At 55.7% G+C, this 23181-nt stretch overlaps 1 protein-coding gene across 1 annotated transcript; it reads right to left on the bottom strand.

The window, feature by feature from the left end:
- Positions 1-517: 517 nt before the first annotated feature.
- NFKBIE (NFKB inhibitor epsilon) lies at positions 518-13861 on the bottom strand. The gene is made up of 6 exons (XM_052806593.1): positions 13370-13861; positions 2901-3003; positions 2129-2360; positions 1860-1948; positions 1330-1578; positions 518-1014 (listed from the first exon to the last, which is right to left on the bottom strand). Exons 1-6 carry the CDS (start codon positions 13708-13710, stop codon positions 949-951), a joined length of 1080 nt encoding a protein of 359 aa, XP_052662553.1. The 5' UTR covers positions 13711-13861; the 3' UTR covers positions 518-948.
- Between the last annotated feature and the right edge of the window lie 9320 nt (positions 13862-23181).

Below are 23181 nucleotides of genomic sequence, written 5' to 3'. Positions count from 1 at the left end.
AGAAGGGATGTGGAGATAACACTGTCGTCTCCTCCACTTTCAGCCTGGGGTAATCTAAAACCCAGGGAAGACCCATGCCCTAAGTTTTTTAACACCCTCCCAAGCCAGGAGATGGGGCAGCATCTTTCTATCCTCTTTGCAAAAGAGGAAACCACAGCACGGTAAGGCAGCAAGATGTCAGGCACGACAGCAGAAGCAGGGATCCACAGCCTGGCCTTCTGGGTCTTCTGGCACCTCCTACGCTCCTTCTTCAGCCCCGAAGCCAGACGCTCGGCAGGACAGCATGGGAATGGAGCGCCAGGCTGGGATCCCCCAGCCTCGGCCTTGAGCACTCTAAAGGCTCTGCAAGCGGGGAAGCCCCTGCGTTCCCACTCACCTTTTGCTGTGTGAAGGACCCGAGGGAGTGGGCAGGCTGGGGAAGCCCCTGCAGCCCTCATGTGCCCGGGCACCCAGGGTAATGCTCAGCCTCCTGATGCTGCAGGGGAGCGGGGTGAGTTAGATCACATGAGACCTCAGGTGCCCGCAGCAAAAACAAACGTTTATTAGAGTGAGTGTTAACTCTCCTCACCCCACATTTATTCTGATGGCGTTTGGGGGTGCCGGAGGATGCTCCGTCCACTGTACAGTGTGAAAAGGAGTCCTCTCTTGCTCCTTCCCTGGGTAAGCTGGAGACCCCCACAAGTCAGACCCATGGCAGGGAGGGGAAATTCAGTCCTGCTGCTGGGCACAAATACTAAAAGAAAAGACTCCCCTGTGTAGTGCTCACCTTCTTCCCTCTGGGAAGGCAGCCTGAGGCCAACAAAACTTTTCCAAAGAGGAGGCGGGGGGATAAGTCTCCCACAGTGGCTCTGCTCCCATGGAACTGCAGGCAGGCAAGGTCCCAGCAGGGCAGCAGGGCAGCAGCACAGAGCGAGGAGGCAGCCCAACGGGCCAAAGGAGTCCAGCCGCTCATTCAGAGCACACAACAGGCTTCCCTGAGATCTTCAGGTCATCGAAGGGCAGCAAAGCAAGGAGCTGCAAAGGCCAAGGGTGTGGACGTGTAAGGATTCAGGGTCATGTCTCCATCGGGCTGGGGTAGGGGCCCAGACCTGCCCTCCCCGGTCCTGCAGCCTCCCACCTCCTCAGGAAAGTGCCAAGAAACCCTGGCTGGGCTTTCCCTAGGGCTCGAGGCGACAGGCACCCACGCACCCCCAGAGCCAATCCTTGCACCCTATGGGAGAGGATGGGCACAGATAGAAACTCCTCCTAGGAGGTCCCCCCCAAATCATCTGACTCCTGCACCCCCTGACACGCTTGCAGAGCCACAGGCCTCACCCCTCACAGACTCACATCGTTGTTGCCGTCAGCCAGGTCCTGGGCTGTCTCATTCTCCATGTTCCTCAGCAGGGTGTCAGCCCCGGAGTGTGAAAGGATGGTGGCGATGGCAGCATCCTTGCGGCCCACGGCCAGGTGGAGCGGGGTACACCCATTGTACATCTGGGCGTCCACGTATGCCCCATTGCGCAGTAGGAACTGGACAGCCCTGCGGTTGTGGCACTCCACGGCCAGGTGCAATGGGGTCTTTCCGCTCGTGCCCTCCTGCAACCCGCAGACCACAAGAGCGTGGGTGCAGGGTCCCCTCAGATGGGCCCCACAGCACCCACCCACACCCCCTTGACAGGGTGCAGAGGGGATGGTCCCCACCCTGACTGCTGTCACAGCACCCAACAGCCTCTCGAGGACCTTTTCGCTCTGCTCCCTCAGAATTCAGTGCCTCCAAGCACTACAGCAGTGCCTGCCCCGAGGCCGGAGGCAGTGCCCCAGGGAGCCACGGCACCGTGCCCGGCCTTGCCCAAACATCGCACCATGCCCAGCCTTACCCGAACATCGATGTTGGCACCGCTCTCCAGCAGCAGAGACATCATCTGGATGTTCCCCTTCAAGGTGCTGATGTGCAGACAAGCCAAGCCTGGGATGGGGGGGGCAGGGAAGCAGGAGGGAGAGCCACAGTCAGCCTAGACCACCCCGAGGCACGCCAACCCTGGCCCCATGCCTGCCCTGCTGCGCTCCCGGATCCCTGCATACACAACGCACGGTCTCTGCCCCAACCCAGCCACCAGCTCTGCACCAGGCTGCCCCCAGGTCTCACCTTGCCAGTTCTGAAGCTGCAGGTCCTGGTGATGACCATGGGGCTGGGCTGGGCCCTCCGTCAGGGCTGTGCCCTGCAGCAGCTGCTGGGCGCACCGCAGGCGCTGCTGCTCGCAGGCTAGGTGCAGCGGGGTGTTGCCGTTGCGGTCCTGCAGCCCAGGGTTGACTCCCTTGTGGATCAGCGCCTGGATCACGCTGGGCTGCTCCAGGTACACGGCGAGGTGGAGCGGGGTCTAGAGAGGAGGTGGGGACAGCAATTAGGAAAGGAGTGGATGCCCCACAGGACACCAGGCATGATGAGCCATGCCAGCCTACAGGAGCTAGCTTGGTGGCACGGGCAGGCTGCCACACAGGAGCCCGTCCCTGTCCCATGTCAGCATGGCTGACACTGGGGGATGCAAACAGCTTGCTGCCCCCCCACACCTCAGCTCAGGGATCACCCATGGGGGCGGATCTCACTCTCCCAGGTTATCTACCTTGCCACATTCAAGCCGTGACTGCTCCACCCTCCCGGGCTGTCTGCAACATCCTGGGGCCTCATAAAGGACTCCTTCACCCTGCGGTGCTAGAAGCTGTCACACCTCTCTCTCAGGGTATCTCCCACACCCTTCTTCCCCTCCCTGAAAAGGGGCTGCTCACATGGGACTTTCACCATGCTCTGGAGGAGGCAGGTAGGGGGTCCTGGGGAAAGGGCAGATGGATTGGGTATCTATCCAGGCAGCAGCCTGCAGCACCTGCCTTCCTCCCATCTTCTGCCTATCACATCCGCATACCTGGAAAAGATCATTTTGGATCTCCAGCACCTCCCTGGGCAGCTGAGCGATGCAGCAGAGTGCCACAGCTGGGACACAGTGGATAATGGCCAGGTGAACCAACCTACAGAGGGGATAAAGGGAACAGGAGAGGAAAAAAAAGAAAAATGAGTCCCAAGTGCCATGCTCAGGAGCGGAGATCCTCCACTGCCGCATGGAGGAATAACCTCCCTGCCTCCCCCAGTCCCTCTCCCTTCCCACCATCTTGGAGCAACTCCATCCTGCCCTCTCCCTGGGGAAGCTCAGCAGCAGGGCAAGGCAGGAACATGGCCTGAGGCTCCCCAGGGCAGTCCTTCACTCTGATCCCCACGGGGAATGGACCTTCCTGTCCCTGCTAAGCACCACAGGGTCCTCCCTCAGACCTCACAGCATGCACGGAGCTTGGACCTGGCACTGCCCAAAGCCAGGCCTCCAACTGGTGCAGGTCCGAAGAGCAATTTCGCAGAGCCCATGGGCCAGGTTTCGCGGCTGCAGAGGGAGGTCTGGGGTCTGACAGCTGCCTGGGGAATTCCAGTTCCCCACTGCCGGCTGTGCACCGCACTTCTGCTTTCCCCTCCACGAAGGCAGGCAGCCAAAGCCAGGCAGGAGCCCGGAGCCAGTCCAAGATCACCTGCACGGCACAGTCCCCGTGCCAGCAGATCTGCTGGCCCACAGCGATTTCCTCTTCTCTCCCCCACATCCTTCCCTTTCGGCACTGCCACGGCAGGGCTGGCATGCAGCCCACCAGTGCAGAGAGACACCAGAGGTACGGCCATCGGAGCTTGGTGGCCAGCAGGGAGCCACGTCCTCAGGATCATGGCCCCCACGGCTATGGGGTGGCTGGGAAGCCTGGAGTCCCCCAGCCCAAGGAAAGGTTTGATGCCAGCCCCCGTGCATTCAGAACAGAAGTGAGAGCACAACGGAGGCAGAGATGAGAGGGAATTTCCAGTGCCCTCCACTGACCTGCTGCGCTCCCGGGTGCCCCTGCATAGAGGGATTGACCCCCACCACAGGGCAGCCCCCCCAGGCCAGCCCCAGCCATGGCGGGCAGCAGTGAGGAGCAGGCAGCAGCTCCTGCTCTGCAGAGCATGGCACGCACGAGCTGAGCCTCCTGCCACCTCCTTGCCGCTGCGCTGGGGCCCCTGGGTGGCTTTTATCTCTGGCAGGAATCAGCTCCTAACCGAAGGCTGGGCTCTAAGCAGGCTCCTGCTGCCCACACTGCTTGGTGGAGGCAGGCAGGGATGAGGGACGAAGGGTGAGAGCTGTGCCAGCCCCAGCAAGACACCCCACTCGCTGGACAGCCCAGCTTTGGGATGCCACCTGCAATGTGAGGGATGGACAGCATTCCTCTGCAGACAGGAAGGCAAGACCTGGCCCTAAAGCATTGCAGCAAAGAAGCAGGGCTGGAGTTGCCTTCTCGCCAGCTGCAGGGGGGACATGAGTGTGCTGAGAAGCCCAGAGGCCAGTCCCCCCAAAAGTCCTCTATCCACCTCCTCCCAAGTGCTGCCTGAGGGTCGAGCCAGCACCTGGGACCCCGGGCACCCTCAGCTGAGCCCCATTTTTGGTGGTGAAACAAGGCCGGTTCCTCTTCACCCTGCCGCCAGGGAAGAGGCTGTGCCCGACAGGAGAGGCTGCGTCTCTGGGTAAGCCCCGGGTCATGCCGCGGCAGGGAATTCCCCGCTGGAAGGAGAGGCCACCCACATTTGCCTCTGCACCGCCATGGCGTGCCCCCTCGCTGCCAGCACTCCCTGGGAGAGGGGAGGGGGCTGCAAGCAAGGGCCGAGCGGCCGCACCGGCAGGGTCTGGCCACCCTCAGCAGACCATGGGGCAGAGGCACAGCCAAGGGGTGCAGGCCAGGCTAGCAGGGGGCAGGAGCGAGGGGCTGAGCTGGGGGACCAGCTGGAAGAATACCCCTCCCCTCGGCAGGCTCTCGCTGGCCCCAGCCCAGGTATGATCTGGGCAGGGAGATTCCCTGCTGGGTTTTGCATCAGGCCCCCGGTCCCTGCAGTGGCACTTGCACCGAGGTGTCCTTTGCCCGTTTGCAGGGACAGCCCCTGTTTCTCTAAACCTGCTCCCAGGCACCACGTGCGGGAGGAGGCTGCGGGATCTGCCTTTTTCAGGTACGGAAGAGATAAGACTGCTCAGACAGGGGACTTTCCAAGGCAATTCGGCTTGAACTTTAAACCTCTGCTGCTTTCACTTTCCAGAGCCACACTGGGCTCCCGGGGGAGAGAGTAGCGCTTGGCGTCGTGCCCCGCTGCAGCCAGCCCCTGCACCCCCAGGAATCCCCCCAGCCCCTCTGCCACGACCCACGCCATGCTGCGCCGTCACATGGGGACAAGTGGAGCAGGCCCCCGGGGGAGGTGGAAACCCCGGGCAGCCCTCTGCCACCACCGGCACCTCGCTCTTCCTGGCTTGGGTGGCTTTGCAGCTCAATGAGGTGGCGGAGCCACTCGGGGCTCAGCTGACGCCAAACAAGTTTGGGCATCTATGCTGCGGAGGCAATGGGGGTGACCATCCCCACCCAGCGAGAGCTCAGGCTTTCACCCTGAAGCTGGGACATGCCTGCTTTGAAGAACTGCTTTTCCCCCCTCCCTCTTCCTTCTCCACCCGAGTGCAGCCTCCTCCTGTGCTTTCATTTCTGCATTCGTTCCCGCCTTTCCTCATTGCCAGCCCTCAACTTCCTGAAATGGCTGCAAGAGGGGAATTGTGGAGAGGCCACTGGGCTGGGATGAGCGCCCTGAGAGTGTGTGCACACTGAGGCACTCTGTGCCATGGACAGCAATGCCAACCAGGAATCGGGATTGTCTTCTGCTAAGCTGGGAGACGTCCTACACACAGGAGACCTAAGGTGAAGGCATGGTGCAAATCTCCGCTTTCTTCCAGCCAAGGCCACAGGCACACCTCTCTCTCTGCCATGGCAGCTGTGTGGTCCAGCTGCTGACGGGCTGCTGCATGCTGGCATGCAGCGCTCACAGCTGAGCCCAAGTGCCAGGGTGCAGTGATGGAGAGATACCCGCTCGCTGCCAGACACCCCTCCTCACCCAGCCACGGCCCCGTACCTTTGCCAGAACAAGCTCTCCATCCCGCCATGCTCAGACCCTTGCCGTTCTCTTGGCTGCCTGCACACCTCTCCTCTCCCTTCCTCTGCTTGCCTGCTCTCTCCCTCCCCACGCTCCTGCCTGCAGCGCTCCTGCCTGCGGCCACGGGGGTGGGTGCCCAGCGGGGACTTTTGGAAAGGGCAACAGGGAATTTTGGAAAGGGCAGGGGATGGAGGAGCTGTGGCCAGGGGAATTGTGGCGAGCCTAGGCGTACAGACTGCTGGGCTCAATCTCAGCTTTTCACTTGCTCACCAGCTCCATCCTGGCACAAGGGGACTCGTTAGCACTCTGAATCGCAAAGGTCCCACGGGTACAGGGCATTCCTGGCACAAGGTGATTTACCCATCATCAGAGAGATAATGATCCTGGAGCAGAGGCGTCAGGGCCATCCCTGGGGATGTCCCCAGGTCTGAGCACGCCATGCCCAAGGTGGTCCTAGTTTAGGCACAGGAAAGCATCCATTTGCACAGTGCTGTCCACTTCCCAGGCTTCTGAGTGACCTCAAGCACCTGGTAGGGAAAGTGTCCACACATGAGGACTGGAGGCAGGAGAACAGGTTAAGGGTGACACCCAGCTCTGACACACAAACAGAACTCATGAAGTCCCACCAGTTCTCCAGCTATCCTCCTCCCTCCCTCTAGAAAATAGGCTGACCATGCAGATCCCCCCATCTGTGGAGCAAGACACCTTGTCCTCAAAGCAGCCTCTCCCTTCACCATCTCACCCCTGAAGCACCTAGGACAAGGGATCCAGCATTCAGTAGAATTTGCTTTGACAAATGTTTCTCCCTCTCTAGATAAGGTCCCTGTCTGCAGCAGGAACAGTTCACTCCCAGCTCCTTATTTTGGCTGAGCGGAGCAGTAGGAAATCATGCAAACAATTCACACAAGAGAAACTTGTTCAGGGGAGGAAACGGCCCCAGCAGCAATAGAGGAGAGTGAGGGAGGAGGAAAACAGCAGGGGAATTCCACGCTTACCCTGGTCTCCTGTTCCAGCCCTGCGACCTGCACTCTAACCGCTTCCTCAGCCATCAGCATGAACCTCTGTCAGCAGGCTCAGCAAGCACAGCTCCATCCTGCCCTGCAGCCCTCTGCCAGCCCAGCTCCTTTCCTCCCCACGTACTAATGTGATGCTGCCCGGCTCCAAAAAAACGTGCCAGCTGCCCTCTGGCAACTCCAGGGGAGCAGCGGATCCCAGCCAGCTGTAGGCTCATCCCTCTGGTCCTGCCCTGGGTCTCCTGTTCTGCAGGTTTCTTCTCCCCCTCCCTTCTTCCCTTCAGCCCTTGGGTTCAGCCCCCCTGATCTTCAGCCTGGGCAGTAGCTGACTCCCAGCCTGCTGCTCCTGGGGCCAAAGGGAGGGGTGGGAAGCGATGGGTGAGCAGGGGAGACAAACTCTGTCTTTCCTGTGGTGCTCTGCAGAGGGTCTGGTCCCGGTGCTGGCAGATGAGGGGTGCTGGAGGTTGACTGGCAGGGGAGGCATTGCTAGAGGGCTGTGGGCGCCTCGTTTTTCAGTGAGGTGGGGTAGGAGGAGGAGGTGGGGAGATGAAGGTATCCCTGTTCACCCACATACAGAACCCCTGGCCTCACGTCCTCTAGACTCTGCACCCACACTTTTGATCAGTTTGCTCCATTTCTGAGCAGCAAACATCCCAAATGGTCCACTGGCCATGGCAACTCCATTTCAAACTGAGCAAATTCCCATTCTCACTCATCAGGAGGCAAATACATTCTCCTACAGTTTCTGTATGCACAGCGATATGTTGAGGTCAGAACAGGACAGTGCCTGGACTTTGCCAGAGGCTGTACAACACACCCTAGCAGTCCTTCACAGCCCTGCAAGTATCCTCACTGCCTCAGGGTTTTCTTTTAATGAGGCACCAGCCATGGGTCTAGGATATCTCAGTGCCCCCCTTCAGCCCTGCATCTGCCCCAGTCAGAGGGGCTTCCCATCTCCAGGATGCAGAGAGCATCCCAGGCAGCTCACTGAGAGGTGCCCAGTAACCACTCTCACAGCTCAGACCCCACGGCCTCTCTTCCTACACAGTCACGTCTGACTTGTCTTTTATCCACATTGTATTAAAAAACCCCCACACCAATAAACATCAAAACTTTCTTTGTTAATTTAGCTGAGCTCAACCCTTTCCCAGCAGCAGCCAAACCTGCCTGCAGAATGCAAGGACCTGAAGCCCTCCCCACCTCGACTGATCTGTTACAGCCAGGCAACAGGCTTCTGCATCCCAGGACATGGAAATTTCCAGACATTCTCTCCCTTCCTCTGTGCTGAAGTTCCCTGTGCCTCTCCCCAGCTCCAAGGCAAACCTATGCAGGCGGAAAGTCTGAAGAAACTTCCTCCAGGCCAGGCTGAAGTCATCCGAGCAGGGAAAAAAAAATCTCTTCTTGCCTGCATGATCTCAGAGGGCTGCCAGGACTTACCCACCTTATACCAAGGCTGTACATGTGTGACCCCTGTGGCAGCCAGCAACTTCTGGGGCATCCTAAGAAGCCTGTGCAGAGCTGCCTGCCCTTGCTTGGAGGGGCACCAAGCCCACCCTTGCTCACCGAACTCGTGAGCATGCACAGAGGAAGAGCTGAGAGTCCAGGCACAGGGAGCTGGACACAGCAGGTTACCTTCTCCCTCCAGCCAGCCTCATGTTAGGACTCATTTTCTTCTCTGCCTCACAACAGTGGTGCGCTAGGGAACAACCCAGGATGGACTCAAACTCCCCTGGCAATCAGGCAAGGAGCTTCCCAAAGCCCTTCTGGAAAAACCAAGAGCATCCCTGCTTCCCATTAACTATGGCAGCCAGCAACAGCCCAGCCCAGCCGAGCAGGGGAAGTCCCAGCCCGACAAGCAACCAGGTGTGCTCTCTGCATGGGACTTCTTTAATCCTTCTCCTAAAACTGTGTCTCTCCAGTCCTCTCCTTCTTTTTAATTCTTTCACAGCCATTTCCCTTTGCTGTCACATGCCGAGTGTTCCCCTAGGTGCGCACAATGGGGTACAGGGGGTTCAGCAGGGCAAGCGCCAAGCAAGCAGCCACGCTGGAGCAGGCAGCCTGAATGGGGACAACCTCTATTCCTCTGCACAGGGAAGAGCTCTAGCACAGGCCTACATGAGATGGGAAGGTTATGACTGGCACATGCCAGTGAACAGTTAGAAGTGGCTCTTGGCCCTGCTATACGAGCCTTTGCACTCAATGCCTGCCCACGCAGGTGAGGGCTCAGTGGGGAAGGCCCCTTTGCTACCATCACGTGGAGGAGAGCTCAGAACATCAGCTCCCGTGGGGCCCCAATTTTACTCTATTAACTGCCCCGGAGCCCTTGTTAAGGCATCTCAACCCACAAGTCACTGGCACGTGATTTCTTATCAGCAGACAGGGCAGCACTTGTCTCTGGTGGAAGGAGGAAGTCAGGCTTCCTCCACTCCCCTCCCTCCCCGAAACAGGCACTCGACCAAAATCACTCGGTCCCATTTTCCACCTGAAGGAGGCCAAGATCTCTCTCCTGTGATTGAGCTGGGGTCCCCCGACCTTCACCCCTGCAGAGGAGCCACACTGCTTTGCATATGGAGCCCAGTACAGAAGACAGCCACCCTCCTGCGGAGGTGCAACCCCCAGCCTTTCGCAGCACGGCATGGCCAGAGGGCCCAGAGTAAGACTACACGTGCTCTACTCAGCTGCCCAAGGGTCCCGTCACCGTGGCATCAGGTACCGACAGCATAAACTGGTGTGTGGCCCCAGGACTAGCATGGGCAAAAAGGGAAGCATGTTTTTAAGTTTAAGACAGAATATATAGTCCTAGAGAGAGGAAGCTCTGCCTGATTTCCCACACTGATGAATCAACTCTGCCTCTCCAGAGTTGGCAGAGGCTGCCATAAGCCCATGGGAATGGGGAGGTTTTCCCTTGTGCTGGAACGCAACAGGCGATCCCATCACACCCCATCCCACCCCAAAGGAGCTGGTCCCACACCCACCCCTTTCCCAGGACACTGGACTCATGCATCTGCCTGGTGAGGCCAGGAAGGAGGGGGTTTCCTCGGTGAATCCTAACAAAGGTTGAGCTTGTCTGGAGGCCGGAGCACAGCGACAAAGCTACCTGAAGCCTGCTCTGACCTAGCCATGCCTGCAGCTGGAAAGCCCCTCTCTTCATTTCCAAGCAGAGCAGTTCCATTGGGACTCAATTCAGCAGAAAAAGAGCTAGTTTACAAGGAAGACACAGATGCTTGGAGGAGACCGCTTGGTTCACAAGGAAAAGATGGATGCTTGGAGGAAACTGCTTGAGCTTGAGCGCACAGGGCTTGCTCTCTACCCAGCTGTGGAATAAGCAGGATGTGTATCAATGCCCTAAGTGCACCCACCATCTTCTGCCTGTCGCCCTGTTTCTCATCCTTGACCTCTCCTGCCATGCCAGCTCTGCTGCTCTCTCTCGGGGACTGATGTGCTGGTGCCTGATTACTGCAGCTCTGACTTCTCTGAGGCAGAAGGACTGCCAGTGGCACTGGGGAAGCGTCGGGGGGGGGGCTGATGCTTGGGCAAATGATTCTTGGAAGACAGTACCCACACATTTCGCTGGCCATCACACCCACATCTCCCCTGTTGGCCAATTTCCTTCCTGCAGAAGTGGGACCCCTTCTAATTTTGAGTGTGGGAAGAGGCAGTTTTAGCCCCATTGCTTCACCCTGCCCGGGTTAACGCTCCTCTCCCGTGGAGGCGGGCAGGAAGGTATCCAAGGAGGATCCTGCTGATGCTCCAACTGCCCAATCACGTGCTCCTCGCCTCTCCCTCCACCTCCTATACTTCCCCCACAAGCACCAGGCTGACAAACACAGCCCCCTCGCAGGCACACCTCGAGGTGGCATGGGTGGGCGAGCCTTGGGGAGATATGGACAGCCAAGATTTTTGTCAGATGGAGAGCAAAGACTTTTGCCAGCTCCCTTTGTGCAAGCCCGGTGCTCCTTTCTGCTCGGTACCAGCCAGGGCATCTGGGGAAACAGGAACTACTTGGCCAAAACCCCTGAACTTTTTATATTTTCAGAATTACAATTACAGGAAAGTGTTGTTGCCCAAGTCTTCTGAAATATAATGGTAGTATGATTTTAATTCTTGGCCTGGAGCTGTTTTGTGGCAGACATTCAAGCAAGGCACACAAGGAAATGTGCCGCTGATGGAGATGAAAAGAAGGCAAAGAAGTCAATGGTTTTGTCTGGCTGGATGAAAGGGATGCAGCCTGTGGCCATCTGATCCCTTTTCTCTGGGGACCTTCTGTCACCGGATGAGCAATTGCTCCATAGACTTTAGTATTACTGTCAGCCCCAACTCGTTTTTGCATACAAAACTGGTGGCAGCTCAATGAGTCTCTGGGTGCTCACAGTCCCCATTTGCATTGACCCAGTGGTGAATGTTCAGCATTTCTAAATATAAATGCCGCCTACCTCTGCCGCAGGGTCAGGAGAAGAGACGGGACTAGCAGAGGCAGAAATCCACAGCCTCACCGCTCTAACCACAAGAATAGTTTTTTTCCCAGCGCTGGGAGCGGATCCCAGGAAAGCCAGCTCCTGCGCGGACATAGCCAGCCCGGAGCTGTATGAGCTGCACCACCAGCAGATTTTTTGCTCCCTCCCTCGCTCTTTACAGATTTCCTGTTCTGAACTGCACTGTGAGTGAGAGAAAACAGAAGAGCAACTGCAACCGTTTGGAGAGCCTCTCCTGCCTACAGTAACCAAGGCACCACCCGATTAATGTTTCCCTAGTTAATGAGATTCTTGAGTTAGGCTCTGGCCAAGCAAGTCTGACAAGCAAAGGGCTCAGCCACCTTACAAGACAGCCCCAAGCTGCAAAAGTGTCTCCAAGCAGCTGCATCTACTGGGCTTACTAAACAACAGCAAGCAGGGAGCCCTGGGCATACTGTGACAGACTAGCCCGGGGGGCTTTTCTGAGGTGTTACTTCTACAGCTCTGCTTAAAAGACCCCTAGCTCGCTCTGTGGGCACCTTGGCTCTAGCATTACAGCTGGGAAAGGTGGCAAAGCTCCTCCATGCCAAGGAGTCCCAGAGCCAGCCTGTAGATAGGACAGGTCTAGAAAGCACTACCCAGGCGCCCAGCTGGGGAGCGTGGGAGGCTGTGTTTAGTGTAACCTCGCTTGCCATGAGACTTCCAGCCAATCCTTGGAGCAGATCCCACAGTGAGCATTAATGAACTAATTAGCAGATGCACAGGCTCCTTTCTAACAGAGAAGTAAACACTCAGGCTGGCTCCCAGCTCATCTTCAGCTTCAGAACCAGATGTGTTCTGCCAGGCAACGACAGAGCCTCCTTGCTGCTCCCGCTACTGAAGACATTTGCTTGCTCGTGTCAGTGCCTCTTAGTTTCTCTTCCTCTTGCACCATTACTCAGTATTAAACTCCGGCCTGGGTTTGGGGCAAAGCATGCCCTTCTCAGCTGCTGGCACGCTTCGCTCATGCTCTCTCTGTGTGTGCACTCATGATGCAAACCTTCCATCGAAGGAATGTACGACAGGAAAGAGCAGTGATTAGCTGATGGCAGTTACCAGAAGCCAAACTAAACTCCAGTGTGATACCTCTGCCCTTGAGAGGGCATTACAGATGTGGGAAGCCCCCCCCTCATTAAGAGAAACACTTGTCTCTGTCACAGAGGCTCAGGAGGGCAGCCCCATAGCAAGGCATGCGTCACAACTGTGCTGAAAGCTGTGGCTGTGCAGGTGGGTTGGCAAAGCAAGGCGATTTCCACCTGAGAACAAATAGTTCTTGGGTTGCTTGATTGAGCAGCATCTGTGGCCCTAACACAGCCATCTCAGGGTCTTGCCCTGCATAGCCAATCTCGTTTTGGGTCTTGCTTACACGCCATCTTACACAGCCAAGCCTTCCCCATTGCGGAGGAAATGTTGCATTCTCTGGGGAAGAGACAGTGGGGGGGCTTGGTTTGCTCCCACACCACCTTCTAGTTGCTAGTGGCCCCATAGCAAGTGGAAGTTGGCTTCCTGCAGCGGGTCTGTTCTGTGCCACGTTGCCGGGGCTGCCTCTACCTGCTCACTCTACTGGACCCGGCTCGGATGCCCCACCACCGGTCGCCCACCTAAACCCACGCCAGGGTGCCAAGCATCTGCGCACAGCGCAAGGCGAGAGGCTCTCAGGATGGGGGCTCGAGGAGTCCTTCACAGCCCGGCTGAGCGGGTGCTCCTCGGGAGAGGGCTGGGGACCACTGCAGACAAAGCCCGGCTTATCTCCAGGCACCGGCTCCCGGCTGCGAGGGGCCAAGCCCGGGGCTGGGGCGGGGGAGGCCGGCGCTCGCAAGCCGCCCCCGGGAAGGTGGGGAGGGCAAGGGGCCGCGGTCACTCACGTGTCTCCGTCCTCCGAGACGTAGGTGAGCGCCTCCAGCTGCTGCCGGCTGAGCCCCTCGGGCGGCGGCGGCGGCTCCTCGGCGCGGCAGGCGGCCGGCAGCCCGGGCAGAGGCTCGGGCAGCGCGCCGGAGCCGTAGCTGGAGTCGAGCCGCTCCTCGGCGGCGGTCTCGGCGAGGGTCTCTGCGGCGGCGGCGGCGGCCGGGGGGATCTCGGCGGCGGTGGGGGTCTCCCGCCCGCCCGGCAGCGAGCGCAGCGACTCGATGCCTGAGTCGCACTGCCCGTCCTCGCCCTCCCAGCCCGCCGCCTCCTTGCGGCACTCGCCGCCCGCCGCCCGCGACATCGCTCAGCGCCCGCCGCCCGCCCGTCCCGGCCCCGGCCCCGGCGCCGGGGGGCTCATGGCCGGAAAGCCACCGAGCGGCGGCCGGCGCGGAGGCTAAGGCTCCGCGGCTCCTCCTCCTCCTCCTGCCCCTGCCCGCACTGACTCAGCCGCGCCCGGCCCCGCCTGCCCGGGATTCCCCCCCCCCGCCGCCGCCCCGCCGCGCTGCCCCGGCACCCCCCAAGCGGGGGGCTGCCTCTCCCCGCCCGCTTTGTCCGGGGACGGCGCAGGAGCGGTAGGAGGGAGAAAACCCACCCGTGGGCACGGCACGCGTGGGCGAGGGCCGGCAGCCCGGAGTGCGCAGGGGAGGTGGCCACACCGTCCTCCCCTGCGCCGGGCAGTCCGTGCTGGTGTGCCCTGGACCTGCCTCCTCTCCTGGCCAGTTTGTCTGGCTTCTTTAAATAGCAGGCAGGTTCGCCAGGAGTGGGAGAGGGACCCTGTCAAGCTGGGTGGTGTGGGGGTGAGGATGCTGTGGCGAGCGCAGGTGCTGACTGGAGCCTCAGGCTCTGGGGAAAACGGTATGGTGGATGTCACTTACTGGTAGCAGAGATGGGTGCGAACGAGATGCTTGCTTTTCCTGTGTGCGTGGTTTAACCCTTTTCACCCACGGAGACACCTTCTTGTCTGTCCTGCCTGTATAGGCAAAGGGAAAGGCCAGGTGGTCGCTACAGTTGGCTGTACAAGTCACTTGGTCCAGCTGCTTCCCACCGCTTTTCTGTGTTGCGAATAGAAAGCCCAAAGCCCAGAGTGGCTGCCGGGGCTCGTACAAGAGCAGCCCAGGCACACAGATCAAAGCTGAAAACAGAAGCTCAAATGAAGGCCCAGCTCTCTGCCTGTGAATGGTTGACCAGGCTGCGTTTCAGTGCTCTCCTTCCAAGGCCAAACCTATCCAGTTGTGTTCCTCATGGATCTGCGCAGATGCCATCTAGTTACTTCCCAGTGTCCCAAGCAGTGGGCTTTCCTCAGAAGACAACCTAGATAACTCTGAATGCAGGTGATGCTTTAAAATCAGTTTCGCTTGTTGCTTTTATTGCTTGGCCTCTCCACATCCACAGGGTGCCCATCTTTACAGTTCAGCCCAGCAGGAGGGAAAGGATCTATTTGTGCCACATACCTGCAAGGGAGCTCACCTGGGAAGAGCTTGGTGGTAGGTATGGGACCAAGTTCACAAAAACCACATGCAAAGCACCAATGACTTCCCCCTCCTGTGCTGCAGCTGCTGCTTCAGATTTGTGTCACTCCCCCAGCACTGGCCACCAGGCCTTTAATCACAGCCTTGCTGCAGGCAAGCTACCCACAAAAAGTGCCTCTGACCAGGCAGGAAGAAAGGTTTTGGGATGTGAGGGCAGCAGGAGGCAGGCAGGGGAAGTCTCTGTTGGCATCAATAACTTTGAGTCACAAGTTTTCCTCCCACGCTCGGGATCTGTTTCAGTATCTCCAGTTGTGTCCCTGGCACTGCCTGGCTGCAAGACTACAACTGCTAATGGAAAGGAGCTTCTCCCACATCTTAGCAGCTCTGTCCAACACAGGGCAGGGATCTGGGCCGTATATTCATGTCACTTCCTCTCACACCCTGGCAGTGGCTGCATCCCAGCTCCATGTGCACCCACAGCTGATGTTCCTGATCCTCCACCCAGAATTTCTACTCTTTCAGCTTTCTGTACCTAACTGCTACTAGGTTACCCATCAAATACCTTCCAAAATGCCTTTGCCTTTTTCTCTAGTAACATACTAGATGTTACTAGAGATGCAGCTCCATCATGGAATGGTTCCTTATACAATTTGCATGGATAAAATCAGGTATTGGGAGAAATCCACTTTGGTCAAATCAGCACAAACCTGCATGGTGATGCACAAAGATTTTGCTTCTCTGTGAATTAGTTGCTGCTTGGCTTTGCAGCAAGTGGCAGTCACCCCTTGATTATCTTGCGATGTTCTGTTCCAGTTGGGGCATAGGCGTGGAACCTGCTTCCAGAGCTAGCGCAGGTCCAGGAGCGATTCAGGAAAAGCACAAAGTCTGAGCTAATAAGCCCTGGACCAGCTCTGCAGGGAGGCAACTTGAGATCCACCACTTGGGACTCTACAGTCCAGTCCACTGCAAGCTGTCTACACCTCTGGCTACCAAGCAGCCCTGGAAGGTGGCCTTCCTCTGCTGCTGATGGGAGCTTAGCTGGAGCTAGTGATCTTGCAGCTTCCCTGAGGTGAGCCTTGAACTTTCTTGAGCTGGCTAGTGCTCTCCCAGGGCTGTGTTGCAGTGATCTGCTTCAGCTGAGCTGTGGAGACCAGGCGCTCCCCATTAAAATCAGCTATGCCACCCAGGCACTGAGGTCCAACCACTCTGTGCTCTGACCTTCCAGCTACACCCACTAATACACAGCTCAGGCACCATCTCCTTGCCACCTCTCTTCTGGTTGGGTGTGCTTATACTAACCCTTTGGGCAATTTGACTGGAAAGTCTGAAAGATTAACTTGGCCACTCTGCCCTGTTATTTGCCTTCTGTCACTCATTCAGCAAGGCTTGGGCTCCGTTTCATGCTGACTTCCTAACAGAGAGCTTTTCTGCCTGGCTGTGTGGGTTTTGGACTTACATTATTTTCAGAGACTTTAAATATAGAGAGATATACATATGCACACTCATATATATAATATCTATATATAATGTATTGGCAGGTAGTGGTAGAGGGAGTAAAAACATTTAAATGTAAGATGAGGCCAATCTTGATGTTCTGATTTGCTTTTGAGGATTTTAAAACCGAAACTTTAATTCTGGGCTCTCTCCAGTCCCCCTTAAGATCTGTCACTTAAAACGATTAAAATTGCAGGGAAAAACCAAAGAGGAAGGGATCTGTTCCCGCTAGAGGTCAGTGTCAACACACGCTACTCGAAGGCACCCAGCGCTACTCAACCTCTCTGGCAGGAAACTCGGCTCAGGACGGCTCTCCCTCCCACCACATTGCGCTGCCAGGAGCATCAGGGCAGAGCCTGGGCATGGGAAGGACTCCCCAGGCGACCTGTGACCCCCGGTACTGTCCCTGATAATGTCCTGTCCCCAAATACAGCCCTCATTTCCTAAGTGAAACCCAGCTTTCTGCACCTGACTTCTTGAACCCAAGCACTGCCCACCTTAGTTGCAGCCTGGCCTGGCACCAGCATCTTCTCCACTGTTCCTCAAGCTGTTAACTGGGTGAGATGTGGCTGAGAGAGATGGCAAAAGGGAGTTTATGCCCAGTCTGTGTCTGGCCAGAGGAAAAATAATGGTACTGTAATTCCCAGCTGTGGTCCTCTGCCATGTTTAAGCAACCTAGGTTACCCAAAATTATTACAAGCAGTTATTGCCACAGTAATTCACACCAGGCAATGTGACTGGTGCTAGGTTCCCCCACACAGACTGTCCACCACACAGCTTTGGTCCCATGTGAGCACTGGGCTGCCCTGTTCCCTGGGGATGCAGCCCCTTCCCACTGTCCCCCGCAACAGAAGTACTGACCCCATTAGAAAGGTGCTAGATCCCCATCTGAGGAAGCTCCCACTGCATTTTTCCACACCAGAGATGTCTCTGGGCGCCCCAAACAGCAACCCAGACCTCTGCCTGGGGCTCCAGCTCCAGCTCAGGGAGCTCAGCTGAGAAGCCATGTGTGCTGGGCTATTGACTGGAAGCAGAGGCCCTGGGAAAGCGAGGAAAGCTGCAGGGAAGATGACAGGCTCTCTCCTCTGACTGCTGTTCATATATCTGACAGCAAATCAGCTCTATGGTGCACCAAACTGGGTCACTTAACTTTCTGGCCTAACAGAGTGAAGCGGGAACATGTCTTTGAAAGCTTCAATGCCCAGAAGCAAGGCTCAGCTTTCTAACAGGCCAGGGCAAAGCAGGTCCTCCTCAGGTACCCATTTTTTTGGGGGGGGGAAATCAGCCTAGAAAACGCTGGCTGCCCTCTTGTGGTAAGTTTGGCTGAAATCACAGGGTCAATGAATCTCTCCAAGGATGCTGCTCTGGGTACCTGCTTGCTTTTGCAGTAGGGATTATTTCCAGTTGGACTTGTCCTTCTTGCAGCCCGTGTTGGATGCCTCTCATCCTTCTGCTGTGCTCTCCCATAACGTTACAGGACCCATCATGTCAATCCAGAGCAGATCAGGTTTGTCTACGTGTGGTAGGTGGTCAGCAAGTTGCCAGCTAATGCCCTCCCTGAGACCCACGATTCCCCCTGTTGCCCATAGTCCTGCAGTGGACAGGGCAGTTTCTAGCTCCTTCTGTCGTTCACTGCTGTGTGTCTGATGTGTAGGATATTGGACAAGGGCATCAATTAATTCTTTAAATGGGGATCACATCTAACTCACCCTGCTCTTGGCCAGGGCATTCACTTCCAAAAGCAGAATGTGATCGATATAAAGCTGCACTAAAAGTCCTTGAGCTTACAAAGTGAATGAACAAAGCCCCCAGATATTTCAACAAAATTTCATTCTAAATTAGATCCTCCTTGTGTAACTCCGGTCAGCTCAGTGGCTGCAGTGCTCTCTGCTCTCATCTGGGCAAATGAATAGCTGATAAGGCTTTGGTATGTATTTATTTATGTGCATGTGTGTGCAGCTGCGTGTGCTCAGAGGTCTCCCAAAGGAGATGGCAGATGTGGTTATGAACGGGGAGGGGATGGCAGATGGTCTTGGAGAACTAATAATAAAACCATGCTTAAATAGATGGTGAAACTGTGCCCTAGGTGAGAAATCTCATCACCTGGGGCTCCCTTTATAGCTAGTGGATAGATAGACTTGCTTCCAGAAGGTGGCTCTGATAACCCCTGTCTGGCCACACCGCTTTAACGAAGAGCGCTCCTCCCTCCCCACAGAATAGCTGTGGAAGGCAGTGCTCCACTGCCGCGCTATCATTTATTCATGACTCTCTAAGCACAGTTTATCCGGCAGTAACTGTCCAAGACAAAACAAAACCCTCAACTCGCCCAACCATCCCTCAGCTGACCTTGCCAGAGAGCACAGGATGGATGCTGCTGATGCTGCATCCCGGGCTTCAGCATCACCACTCTGGACCTGATGGCCTTTAGAAAGGAGGATTGGTTAACTTCAATTTTTGAGTTGCTTCTGCTTGAGCTGCTTCTCACTTCACCTCAGCCCCTCACCGCAGCCCTGCAGCCCCCTGCTAGTCCAGTCCTTACCTCCTAACAGTGCTCCGAGTGGCTACTCTGCTGGTCCCTAGCAAGCTGCGCAGTGCTGCCAGAAGTATTACTCATGCAAGCTCGGCTCTGCTCTCAGGAGAGTTAAACCTCCCAGCTGCCAGACTGAATTAGAGCTTGTGTCTCTCCACTCTTGCATCAGAGTGATCTGGGAACAGGCCTGGTGGAGCCACACTACTGTAAGCAAGTGAGGAGCCCAGGCAGGGGTTAGGAGAGAGGGGTGAGCAGGTTGGCTGGCTCAGGGTGCCCGGGAGGGGAAGTGGGGGTGAGCAAGCTGTTTGAAATATTCAAGTGCTGAGCAGGAGCACAGGGCACGCAGAGGGCAGGTGGCCATCCCCAGGGACAGAGGAGTCCCGGCGCCATGAATAAGTGATGAATAAGTCCATGTTGCCCAGTTAAGGGGTGCTCCTGGCACACCAAATGTGGGATCGCAGCCATTCCCCAAGGTGGGATCGCAGACGCTCCCCCAGACATTGGCCTCGCCGTCAGCCCCAGACCGTGCGATGGCCCCTAAGTGATGCAGACAGTTATGTAGTGGGCTTTTCGCCCCTTCCCAGAACAGCCTTGTCCCCAGAACAGCCTTGTCTCCCTGTTTGTCCAGGTCCATGGGGACAGTTGGGTGGAGAAGGGATGCTACTCCAGACCAGAATGTGTCAGCTCCAACCGCTCAGTGCGGGGAAGGCAAATTGCAACAGAAACCTATTTTCTGCTTTTAGGGAGGTGACTCCCAGGACTGTAAGTAGGGATAGGCTAAATTCTCTGAGCCATTAGTTTCCGTGGCTTATTCCTTTCTGGGGGTGAAGGGCCAAAAAACTCAGGCAGAACAAAACATTTGCCAGGGGAAGATTTGGCCCAGTTTCTGGGAACTTGGGGTGGTCGCTGCTGCTCCGGAGTTGTATTGGACAAGATGTCCTGAGGGCTGTCAAACAGCATCTGGGCAGCTCTGAATCCACTTTTCATTTCTAAGGGGGATGCGAGGGAGGGCCCTGGGTGTCCTGCTGGGCTGCTGCAGAGAGAAAAGCAATTTAACCCGAGTCAGAATCTTCTGTGGAGCCTCACAAATAACTGCGGTGATGAAGAAATAGACTCTTATGGGGCTGGATGGAAAATAAGCAAACCACACAGGCAGCCTGTTTTTGGAAAGGGAAGGATCAGAGCAGGGATCAAAGAGTTTCCAATGACAGTAGTTCTCATCTGTGAAATGCACCCCAGAGCAGGAGCTACAAACCCACCTACTTCCCGAGGTTTAAGACTTTGCTCATTTGGGGACCACTGGTATCTTGCCCATGGAGATGCAGACCCCTGTGTGGTGATGCAGTACGAAACTAGTTCCCCGTCACAAATTAGTGACCCCTATGGGTTTCCTTCCCACAATAAAAAAGGGGACACCTGGATCTCTTCCCAGCAGACATGGAGTCTTAGTGCAGCAGAGGAAAACATAACTAACGGCACAGATTTCCTTGAGGAAAATGATTGCAGAGGTAAATGGCACCCGTGCAGTCAACACCACCGACCAGAAATGGCAAAGGGATATTGTTTAACTGGAGCAAGTGGCACGTTCCTTCACCCACACTCCCCTTGTTGCATTAATAAGGAGTAATTTAATTGGAGCGATGCATTCTGGAAGGCTCAGGCAGCCAGCACAAAATATCCTTGAAATTTCTAAATTTAATAGGCATTAGTTTCCAAGCTTGGAAAATCCTGCATCCTAACACGAGGGGAGTCTCTGCTACACATCTTCTTAAGAGACAAAAAGCAGCAGACTGCTAGGAGTCATTGATTGCTTTGGAACAAAAGACTAAGTTTTGATAACACTTGGCCTATTGGACAAAATAAAGCTAAACCCAATGTTATATATATACACGATGCTGCAAAATCCAGTTTTATATTTAGGCTACAAGTACCAGCACAAGGATAGGTATCTGTGGTCATCTGGCTTAAAATGAAGCCTCTGTCAACATTTTTCCAGAAATTAAATGCAAATTTACGGCATGGGTAACAACTAAAAACATATTTAACCAGGAATGAAAAGGCTGTTTTCTGTAATTACCAGAGGCAGAAGTGTGAGACCTTTTCTGGCTTGATGCATTATGGAAAATGAACGAATACTGCTAATATGACCTAGTGCTTTATGTCTGCTTGGAACAGATATGAATGTCTCTGCAGGGTGGCAGATACAGGGTATGTGGAGAACAAACCTACTGATATCCCAATAAGGGCACTACCTCTACTTCAGTTGCCATGTCCTCTTAAAAGCCTCCCTGCTTCTTTCAACCGTTTTGTGGCATCAGAAATGCCCCTGTACCAGAAATGTCCCACTCTCCAATATGGTCTTCCAGTAGAGCATCCCAAAACCTACAGGAATAACTGGGGGGGATTCTCACGTATTAGAGCAAAGATATTTTTATCTCTTGCCCTCAAGAGGAGGGTTGAGTGGTTAGGGCAGTGTGCTACAATTAGGACTGCTGGGTTCTCCCTCTGATGGTGATACAGAACACAATCTTGGACATTGCCTGTCATGCTTAATTTCCAAAAGGCCTATGCATCGTATAACCTTATTTCTCCGATTCTTGGGGGGGGTCCTGTGCTCTTTGTAACACATTGTCAGCCATGCCCTTGGGTTCCTATCTGAGGGTTGAAACCCACCACGTGCCTGTTTCCCACAGAAAATGGCTGAGAACTTGTACAACTTCAGTTCAGATGGAGCAGGGTACAGGACTTCTTTGTGCCTTCTCAGCTCAAAACCAGTATAGCCAGTGATGTGTTTGACAGCTCCAAGACACAGAAAACATGCTGCCAGGACCAGCATCCAAGATGCCTCATACAAAAACCCCTACTTCTGGCTCACCAGTATCTACTGAATTCACTGGTGGAGGATGAATTCACTGGCGGAGGATAAATTGCAGGGCTCTGTGTGGGTGGCTCCACAGGGGTGGCAGCAGCCCACTTCCCAAGGGTTAGTCCTAGCAGATAACGAGCCCAAAATGGGCACACCGAAGGAAGCTGCTCCTTGAGTCTGTGGGTGTGCTGTGGAACTCCTTGCCACAGAATGCACACAGCATCTACAAGTCCAAAGTTAACATGAATTCAAAAGTGAATGGACAAATTCCCTGGAGAAAAAACCACCATGGGCTATTAAATGCAAAGACATAAACTCACATTGCCTTTTTTTCCCCTCCACCCTTCTGCTTTGCTCTTTTTCGGTGACATTCCCATCTTTGAGAGAAAACCAGAGCTGTTCCTGGAGCGTGACCATCCCAGAGGCACCTTTTAGTCTAGCTGAGGTCACTTCCTCCAGGAGTCCCTAGCACTATAAAAAGCAGAAATGTGTATACACATGCAAATTATTTGCAACTGTCTATTAGTGCACATGCAATAGCATACAGTGTTGCTACAGAAATCCTGACAACTCTGGGCTTGTGCCTCTTTGCCTTGCTCTGCCATGGTACACACACACCGGTGAGCTCTCCTTGGAGGCATGGGATCCATCATGTGAGGATGGGTCTGAAACCCTCGAGAGCAAAAGTCTGCCTAGAGGATTGGGCAGGGGGTGCCTGAGCGGTAGGCAGCGAAATTCAGGGCAGGCTGCTCCTGCTTGCTGCTGTTCCCATGGAAACAGGGGAAAGGCGAGAGGAAACGCTTCCCCAGCCTCTTTTGAAGATGAGCTCCTTCAGCAGCACCCCCGGCTGCCACACCTACTCCCATCAGAAGCAGCGGCTGGCAATTTCCCTCGGATGCATCTCCTTGAGCGAGACCATCAGGCCTACGGACCGTTCCTTCCCCATCCCAGGCACCTGAGTGGGCAAGAGCAAGCCACTCATCCCAATGCCAAGGCTGAGCCTCAGAGCTCAGAAGAAGTGAAGCAATTTCCAGCAAATTCTGCAGCTTATGCTTTTCCCCAGTTTGGAGCTGGGGAAGTACCTGCAGAGACACCCAATTTCCCAAGACTGTCAAGGAAGCTGGGCTCTACCTGCAGTCTCTGGACCTAGATAAGTCTGGACTGTTCCTGAGCTCTGTGTGTGTGTCCCCTGAGGACGCTACTGTGAGTTTAGATTGAGGGTCTGAAGAGACTTTCCCACTCATGCCCGCAACCAAGCAGGTTAGGTCTATGGGTGAAACATACTGCAGTCAGCTCTGTGATAGCTAGCTGAGCATCCTTGGGCCCGGTGGAGATCATAGCAGTGAAGACACTGCCTGACCTAAGGGCTTTCCCCTGGGTGCCGGCGCTAGTGCTGATGGTCAACCTTACCCC

This window comes from Harpia harpyja, chromosome 13, assembly GCF_026419915.1.
Source record: "Harpia harpyja isolate bHarHar1 chromosome 13, bHarHar1 primary haplotype, whole genome shotgun sequence".
NCBI lineage: Eukaryota > Metazoa > Chordata > Aves > Accipitriformes > Accipitridae > Harpia > Harpia harpyja.
Note: the sequence above shows the minus strand (reverse complement) of the source record. Positions and strands in the feature narration are given on the sequence as shown.